This window comes from Mus pahari, chromosome 6 (assembly GCF_900095145.1).
Source record: "Mus pahari chromosome 6, PAHARI_EIJ_v1.1, whole genome shotgun sequence".
Classification (NCBI taxonomy): Eukaryota; Metazoa; Chordata; class Mammalia; order Rodentia; family Muridae; genus Mus; species Mus pahari.
The window spans coordinates 85804471-85813981 of NC_034595.1; the positions used below are offsets into that span (position 1 = coordinate 85804471).

At 46.4% G+C, this 9511-nt stretch overlaps 1 protein-coding gene across 1 annotated transcript in view; it reads right to left on the reverse strand.

Annotated features, from left to right (window-relative positions):
• The window catches only part of Maco1 (macoilin 1), a 53563-nt gene extending 44732 nt beyond the window's left edge, over positions 1-8831 (reverse strand). The window contains exon 1 of the mRNA XM_021200293.2: positions 8509-8831. Within this exon, the coding sequence (XP_021055952.1) occupies positions 8509-8588 (80 nt within the window). The 5' untranslated portion in view covers positions 8589-8831. The remainder of the gene's footprint in view (positions 1-8508) is intronic.
• Positions 8832-9511: the final 680 nt, after the last annotated feature.

Sequence of the window (9511 nt, forward strand, 5' to 3'; positions counted from 1 at the left end):
TTTTTTTTTTTTTTTTTTTTTTTTTGAGCTAGGGTTTCACTATGTTGCCCTGGCTGGCCTAAAACTCTGTGGAGACCAGGCTGTCCTAAAACTCCCATAATTGCCTCCCGATGTCTCCTGACTTCTAGGAATCAATGAATGCATTGAAGGCCCAGTTAATATGGTTATTGTGTCACTTAGTAAGAAAAGTTGGGCCGGGCAGTGGTGGTGCATGCCTTTAATCTTCTGCCTCCTCGGGAGGAGGCAGAGGCAGGCGGATTTCTGAGTTCAAGGCCAGCCTGGTCTACAGAATGAGTTCCAGGACAGGCAGGGCTATACAGAGAAACCCTGTCTCAAAAAACCAAAAAGAGAAAAGAAAAGAAAAAGAAAAAGAAAAGTTGGGGGGGCTGGAGAAATGGCTCAGAGGTTAAGAGTACTAACTGCTCTGCCAGAGGTCCAGAGTTTAATTCCCAGCAACCACATGGTGGCTTTACAACTTCCACAACTCCAGCTCCAAGGAATCTGACATCCAGTCTTCAAGTTTCCTCAGCCACCAGGCACATGTGTGGGATACATGGAGGGATGTAGTCAAACATATAAAATAAATATAAAGTGTTCTTTACATCCAAATTTTCTCATTTGAGATAGAAATCTTTTTTTAAAAGATTTATTTTAATTGATGTATATGAGTCTTTTTGTCTGTTTCTGAGACAAGGTTTCTCTTTATTGCCCTGGCTGTTCTAGAACTCACTACATAGACCAGGCTGACCTGGAACTTGAGACCAATCTTCTTCTGTCTCCCAAGTGCTAGAACTGAAGGCATGCATCACCACTGCTAACTATATGAGTCTTTTATCTGTTTGCACGACTATGCAATGTGTGTGCCCCTGGTACCTAGAGAGAGCAGAAGAGAGCATCGGATCCCCTAGAATTAGAGTAAATGATGGCTGTGAGCTACCATGTGGGTTCTGAAGGCCCAATGCATGTTCTGTGGAAGACAGCCAGTGCTTTTAACCATGGTGCCATCTCTCCAGCCTGAGACAGAAATTCTCCCTCTGACTATCACCGTGACATTCATTCCCTCTAGTGTTCAAGTGTTCTCCCTGTAGGACAGGCCAAGACTTTAGTACAGTGGCAGTTTTCTTGTTTTTTGAAGGTGTTTTGAAAGTAAGCAAAGAAGTAAAATAATCTATAGACAGAGCACGGTCATTCCCAGCCACCTCCTCTGTGCTGGGATCACAAGTGCTAGGATGCATCAGTGACATGCACCAACTAAGATGGGTTAGTTCCACCACTTCAATTAACTATATGCAAAGCCTCTGATTTCCCACAGAGGACATGGCAGTGAGGGGCACACAGCTTCTGAATTTATAATCCTAATACTCAAAGTGAGCACAATGTCCTTAGTGGCAGCAGCTAAGAAACTATAAAGGAGGGAGCTGGAGAGATGGCTCAGTGGTTACGAGCACTGACTGCTCTTCCAGAGGTCCTGAGTTCAATTCCCAGCAACCACATGGTGGCTCACAACCATCTGTAATGGGATCTCATAGCCTCTTCTGGTATGTCTAAAGACAGCAACAGTGTACTCACATACATAAAATAAATGATTTAAAAAAGAAAAAAAGAAAGAAAAGAAAAGAAACGAAACGATAAAGGAATGATGGTAATGCCATGGAAGGACCCTGGCAGTATAGGGTGTCTCAGGTCTGATGAACTGAGACCCAGTTGATGTCAGGTAAGGTGACTGCCAAGTTAAAGATACAAAGCCTCCAGAAAATAGCCTAAAAGTTGTTAAGACTGTCTTAGTTTCCACTGCCAGGACACACGAGCCCAAAGGCAAGGTCTCTAAAGGTTTGAAGAAATCCATGACAGAAGGTCTAGCAAAGGTGTGTGTGCTCTTGCCTGTGTACACCATCTCACTTGAGCCTCTTGGTGCACAGCCAACTTTTTCTTCAGAACCCAACTCTTGAAAACTGTCCAAGTAAAATAATTACACCCAAACTGAATAAGCCCAGAGAAGAATCAGTATAGAATGGCACACTTTATTTTTTTTTTAAAAAAAGTAGCTCAATTAGAGTATTTCACCTAATGAGGTTTGTGGGGGTTTCACTTTGATTTTATTTTGTGGGTGTGTGTGTGCATTTACAGTAATGTAACTGTGGAATCAGTTCTCTCCTCAAGTCAGGTTGTGAGGGGTTCGCTGGCAGAGGCCTACACCTTCTGAACCCACCTTGTTGGCCTTATGTTTCTAAGATTTTTGTCTGATCCTCTCGACTCCAAAAGATGCTAACAGCCTAGAAAATAAAAGCACACACACAGAGACATGCAAATACAAACCCAGTGGAGAAGTCTGAGAAAAATGGCCCTAAAAAAGCCTCTGAAAATGTTCAGAGAACAGGGGGTGCATAGTAAGGATAAGAAGTTAGTGGAAGTATCAAGTTCCTAAGCTCACAGTTAAATCCATCTCCAAGACTATGGAGGTTAAAAGGAGGGCCCTAAGCAATCATCACAGAGCCTACAACAGGCAAGGTTTTGCAAATAAGCTGAACTGGACCATGTGTCCCCCAACCCAGCAGCAACAACTTGAAGGGGTTTTCTTTTCTTATTACTTTTATTTGGTGGGGGTTGTGGGGGAGAAGAGGAAGGATCAGGGTGTTTTGCCTGTGCTTATGTCTGTACAACCACATATGCCCGTTGCTGTTCTCAGAGGCCAGAAGAGAGCACTGATTCCCTGGCACTAGAGGTTATGAGCTATCATGTGGTTGCTGAGAATCAAACCCAGGTCTTCTGCCATGAGTAACCAGAGCTCTAAGCCACTGAGCCACCTCTCCAGGCCACTAAAGGCTTTTCAAAACACCTAATAAAACTAACCTACCAGCTGGGCGTTTTAGTCCCAGCACTCAGGAGGCGGAGGCAGGTGGATTTCTGAGTTCGAGGCCAGCCTGGTCTACAGATTGAGTTCCAGGACAGCCAGAGCTACACAGAGAAACCCTGTCTCGAAAAACAAACAAACAAACAAAAACCTAACCTACCAAAACTACTAAGACAGTAAGAATCATACTGGAAGTTGGAGGAAAGTTGTTTTGTTTTGTTTTTTCTAAATATTCCACAGGCAAAAAATTAAAACACAAACATTTGAGTGTGACAAACTGTTTAACTGTAGTTTATAGAAATAATGAACCTAAGTGTTTATCTGAACACTGATTTATTCATTACACTCACCCTTCCCAATGAGTCTCCAAAACATACAGAGCCTGTGCCTGGGTCCTTTATGACAGGTCCAGCCTGTTAAAGTCAATACCTACCAAGATTACAGAAATGCTTGCAGGCTGTGAGATTGCGACACTGGAATCTGGAGTTCCAGTTGCAGAACACATGTACAATCAAGGCAGCCAGCCTCCAGTGACTTTAATAAACATAGCCCAAAGGAATCTAAAGTCAGGTTTAGAAAACATCATTAAAGAGGCAGGAACAACCACCGAGTGAATCCTCCAGAGACAGCACTGTGTAGACAATGGTCTGGAAAAGGAAACTGGAAAGGAAAGGAGGGCGCAAAGACTGGTGGTTTCTAACAGCAATTCTGGAGGAGCCTGGAAGACCAGGGGACTGTTGTGAACAAAAAGGTAGGAGAGTCTCATGTAGGGCAGTCCTAAAACCCTATGCTGTCAGGTCCAGTAAGACACTGTAAGCTTCAGGCACCACTTCAAGTGGAGCCCCATATAGGAAGTGCTGTAAGTTCACAAGGAAGAAGTGCAAGCTTCAACCACCAGAAACAGACAGAAAACCATTTCCTGACGCTGGACATGCACATGTGAATTAAAATTCTTACTCCATTCTTTTAAGTAACAATTTTAAATATAGAGGCTTGAAGTATACTTTAGTATGCTTCTGTCCACATCTTTTTTTTTTTTTAAGGATATTTATTTATTATATGTAAGTACACTGTAGCTGTCTTCAGACACTCCAGAAGAGGGTGTCAGATCTCATTACGGATGGTTGTGAGCCACCATGTGGTTTATGGGAATTGAACTCAGGACCTTTGGAAGAGTAGTCGGGTGCTCTTACTCACTGAGCCATCTCACCAGCCCTTCTGTCCACATCTTATAGCTAACATATTTTTACCTAAATACTTTCCTCTTTTAAAGTCTTAGAAGAGATAGGGTAACCTACGCAGAACCCTGAGTTGGACACCACACACCAGGCAGCCACCTCCAGGAGAATCAGCACTGTACTGAGATGCTCAGCAGCAAGCCCAGTGCACTGACTGGTGTTGAGGGCAGCATGAGGAGGGACTCACAGCCAGGAAGTCCAGGAACTTCCATGTGTAGTAATTAGGAGTTTTCATTATTAATAACTTGCTTTCATAATTTTCAAGTCTACCTCATTTGAATTGGAAAGCATTTTCTCTCTTAGTAACAACTGTCTATTTCATAAATAGCACAGGGAGAAAACAGCTGCTAATGGGTCAGGTGAACAACTACAACAGAAAGTTGAAGTCTGATCCAACAGAAACACTTTTACTTGGACAGAACCCTAGTTTCTTTGAAAGCTCTAAGCCACTGTACAAATTTAAGAGTATTACTTCGGCCTACTAGACAGTAAATCCCTGAAGATGGAGACGTATGTCTTATCCTATAGCTTCCACAGCTCTACAAGGTAGGTTTTCAATGAATAGAATGTATTAGGTTATATTTATGTATTTATCTATCCACACAACACCTGAATAGTGACTGCCTACCTGTTTGGTTCTATGGTTGCTCAGCCTTTTTTTTTTTTTTTTTTAAATTACACTTAATGGCAGCTCTTAGTCATAACAAAACCACCATTCCTGTATCCTTCCTCTTAATCCTAATTTTTAACTTGACTGGAATAGCATTTTTGAGAGAATATTTGGATCTTTAGATGATGGACATGTTTGTATGTATAGTACTGTACATATACTATATATATATATAGTATATATATATAAGGAAGCATAAAAGGAAATAAGATTTGGTCCAACCAAAAGCCAAAGTTGACTAATCAAGACATGGGACCACTTGCTACTCAGTGCTGCTTTACAACAATGATTCTCAGGGCTGGAAAGATGGCTCAGCGGTTAAGAGCACTGACTGCTCTTCCGAAGGTCCTGAGTTCCAATCCCAGCAACCACATAGTGGCTCACAACATCCATAATGAAATCTGACACCCTCTTCTGGTGCGTCTGAAAACAGCTACAGCATACTTAGATATAATACTAAATAAATCTTTAAGCCGGGCTACAGAGTGAGTTCCAGGACAGCCATGGCTACACAGAGAAACCCTGTCTCAAAAAACCAAAAAACAAACAAAAAACAATGGTTCTCAACCTTCCTAGTGCTGCAACCCTTTAATACAGTTCTTCATGTATATGTGTAGTGTATATATATATATATATATATATATACACACACTACACACATATGCATATACCCAGCAGATATGTGTATATATGCACACATGTACAGTATTAGTATAATACCTCAGATTAACACTCCCTAGCATCTTGGCCCTCAAACAGAATTCCAACAGAGCTATGATATTGACAATGAGTGACCTCCTCTGACAGTCCCCTCAGCAGTAGCTGCCCATGATTAAAGCACCAGGATTTTTAGAGCAGCAGTTCTCAACTTGTGGGTTGCAACCCCTTTAGGGGTTAAATGACCCTTTCACAGGGGTGCCCTAAAACTATCAACATCAAAAAACACAGATATTTACATTATGATTCATAATAGAAGCAAAATTAGTTATGAAGTAACGAGAATAATTAATTTACGGTTGGGGGTCACCACAACATGAGGGACTGTATTGAAGGGTCTCAGCTTAGGAAGGTTGAGGATCATTGTTTAAAAGCAGCACTGAGCAGCAAGTGGTCCTGTGTTATTATTCGTCAACTTTGGCTTTTGGCTGAGTCAAATCTAATGGCCTTTCATGCCTACTTAAAGAATAGGCTATAATAGCAACAATATGGTAAAAAAAGTCTGAATAATGCATTGGAATTTATAAGGAGTTCCATAACAAACTATATTTGTATATGCATATGTATATATCTTCAAAGGTCATTTAACGGATGGGAGAAGTGAGCTTCAAAGTAGTGGATGTTCTACTCGCCCAAAGCATCAGGGCTGGGACTGAGTCTGGCCCAGGTCTCTGGTAGGCTGCAGTCCAGTGCTTTTCATCTTAGCAGCTCCTTTCCATACGCCATGGCTCAAGAGAAGCAAGCAGACTAACAGAGTGAACACAGTGCTCCATGGAAGGTTAGACTATGGAACGCGACTAGACAGTGGATATCACAAGTGTCAACACAGCCCTTGGAAGAGGGCTCCTTTTTAATGAGATGAAATTGGCCAGATGTTCAGAAACAAAACAGGCAATAGATGGCATCAAACAGAATTGAATACAGACTTTAATTTGATGATCAACAGAAATTTGATATCCATGAATCCTCAGATGTCCTAATTTATAACTAGCCCACTCATTCCATTTTCTTAAGAAATACTGGAAGTTTTCCAACAGTCCTTAAAAACGAAAAGGGGATAAAACACTGTATGATTTTCCCATTGTGGTACTCCATACCACTAAGAAACAGAGATGGGAACTGAAATACTCTGCCTCAAACAAAAAAGACAGGTAGACATAGATTTATGTTCCTTTACTGATTTAACAAAGAAAGCCCAACAAAGTTGAGAGCAGACAGAGCTGAAGCACCATAAGGTGTTTTAAGTTTTACACATGAAACTGAATGATGAAGATAGTGTATTTACTATTAACCTTTAGGGTAAGGAAATTCAAAGGCTAAAACCCATTAGTATAACAATACATCTTCATTAAAAGAGGAACTCCGAGTCAACTGCTAGGCTGCTGAGTTACAAGTCATAAACCAGGTGTTTGTTTAAATAGGAAAAAAAGCTAAAATACTCCAGAAATCAGGCAAACAACACAGCTGTTTCCAATCTTGTCATGAGGGGCTCATCTTCTGTGACTGTGAATAGAAATTCAAATACCACAGGGTCCTAACCTGCCAACTTTAACACACTTTTTCTATTTTTTTTTTCTTGTGCTGCTATTAATGGAAAGTTCTTCTAATGTTTTCAACGGCTAAGGAAAAAAGCCTTCCTTCATTCAAGAATTTATAGTACGCAGGCTTGCCTCCACCCATTCAATCTGCCAGAAAATTTGGGGTTTGCATTTTCAGTTTTACTTATTGTCACATCTGATTCAGCAACCATGTTCATGGGTTTTACTAACAGCTGTGTCCTGACTGCCTCCCAACACTGTTGAGCAAATAGTATTCACGTTTGTTGAATGAATGAATGCGATCCATGGCTCCTTACATATGATCTTGCCTAGAATTTTGACTTCTTACTCCTTTTAAACTTGAAGAATTCCCCTTCATGGTCAGGTAAGTCACCTGCCTGTGGTGGAGGGCAGTCACTTCACACTTGTAAACAACCGCGTGTGCAAGGTGTACAGTTATGCTACAACTCGGATGTCATCAGCTAAGATTCACAGCAAGACCTAAACCGTAAGGCGCCAAGAGGACTCAAATAAAGCCTATAGCCGCATGCTGAGCACTCTCTTTTGTAAACTAATTACTTCGCCTCTGAAATAGACATTCCCAGAAAATAACCTCCGCACACAAATTGGGCTTGGGGAAGCTGTGACAGTCACCGAAATGCCCCATGAACCTGTTGTCCTGCTCTCCAGGAGGAGTGGATTCAATTTCTATTTAAAGGGACACCACTTTCCTTCATGAACAGAGGATTAAAAAAAAAAGAAAGAAAGAAAGAAAGAAAGAAAGAAAGAAAGAAAAAGAAAAAGAAAAAGAAAAAGAAAAAGAAAAAAAATCCCCAAACCTGAGTTGGGCAAGAATCCCTGCTAAAGGTTCTGAGCACAATATCTGCTTGCAATTGTCAGAATGTTTGCTGAGGAACTGAGAAAAGCCGCGGTCTGGAGCGGGGTCACGGGCACGATCTGGGGGATATCAGGCTCGGCGCTGCGAGCCAAGGTGGGAACCCCGTGAGGGAGCAGAGCGCAGAGGAGTAGCCGGCGTGGCCCCGCCCCGAGCCCGAGGGTCCCGCGCCCCTGGCAGCTCCTAACTTTGGCGGCTCGCTCCCCCCGTCGCACGCGTCCACGAGCCTCGGGCAGCCAACCCCCGAGCCCACCGTGACCCGGGCTCGGTAGGGGGCCGGGCGCACAGCCTGCTGGGGACCCCCGGGCTTCTGGGCTCCGGGCCGCGGGGGTGCCGCCCCTCCCCCCGGCACACCACCGCCAACGGCGGCCCCGTGGCTCCCGCCCGCGCCCGCCGCGCCCTCCGCCTGGCCCTCGCCACACCCCGTGGCCCGGGGCGGACCCTCGGCCGGCTGGCTGGCCCGGCGCTCCGCGGGCGGCGCGCCTCAGGAGAGCCCCCGGCGCGGGCATGCGGCCTAGTCGGGGGGTTACATAACGGGGCCGGGCCCCTTCCGAGCGGCGCCCGGGACCCGCTGGCCCACGCCGGGCGCCGCCGCTCACCTGCCGTAGATCCCCTCGGTGATCCGGTTCCGCTTCAGGGGGCGGCGGAGCTTACTGCAGTCGGCGTTCCGCCGCTTCATCCTCCCGCTGGGGGGCCCGGTGCCCGAGCCGCGCCGCCGCGCCGCCGCCGCCGCCGCCTCCTCTCACCTCAGCCGCCGCCGCCGCCCGCCCCGCGTCGGGCCTGAATCCTACCCCTGCGGCCGGTCACACAGACATGGAGCCAGCACCGGGGGGGAGGGGGGCCAGGAGGGGGGCGCCGAGCCTCCTCCGCCTTCGGAAACAAAGAAATGACAATTCCGGGGCCCACCCGCCCCGCACCAGCCAGCCGCCCGCCCCGCCTCCTTCGCCGCGACGGACGACCCGCGTAGCCAATCGAAGGCGCCGCCGCGCCGCGCCCGGCCAATCTCGGGGCCCGCTGAGGCAACACGGACCCTTAAGCCCGCCTTTTTGAAGGACAGGAGGACACACCAATCAGGATAAGGCCTAGACGCGTGGCCGGGCCTATCAGAAAAGAGTTAAATAGAGGCTTATAAATAGGCCCTATAAATATAACATCCTATATTATGCCTTGTTGCGAAGGTGCGCTTCGCGGTTATCGGGCTGCGTCCCGCCGTGGGGAGGTCCACGTCGGCGTGGACCGCGTGGCGCGGCGCCGCGGGCTCCCGCCTGGCGTGTGAGAACCGAACGGCGTGGTGCGCTGCGTGTGGGGAACCTTGCGCTGACATGTGCTTCAGTCAGCCGCGTCCTTATGTAAGAGGGCGTCCCGGGAGCGCCGCGGCGGCCCCTTCTGCGGGCAGCCGAGCATGCAGCCATACCGGCCGCGTCAGCCGGGCTACGAATGACAAAGCAAACCCCACACACATATACACACACACACACTCACACACACACACCCTGCCAGCTTCCCGCGACGTGGTGACAGCGCGCCGACCAATCGGCGGGGACGGGGGCGGGGCCTGTGCGGTTCCGCCCCTGGCTTGCGTCACCGGGGGGCGGCACCTCG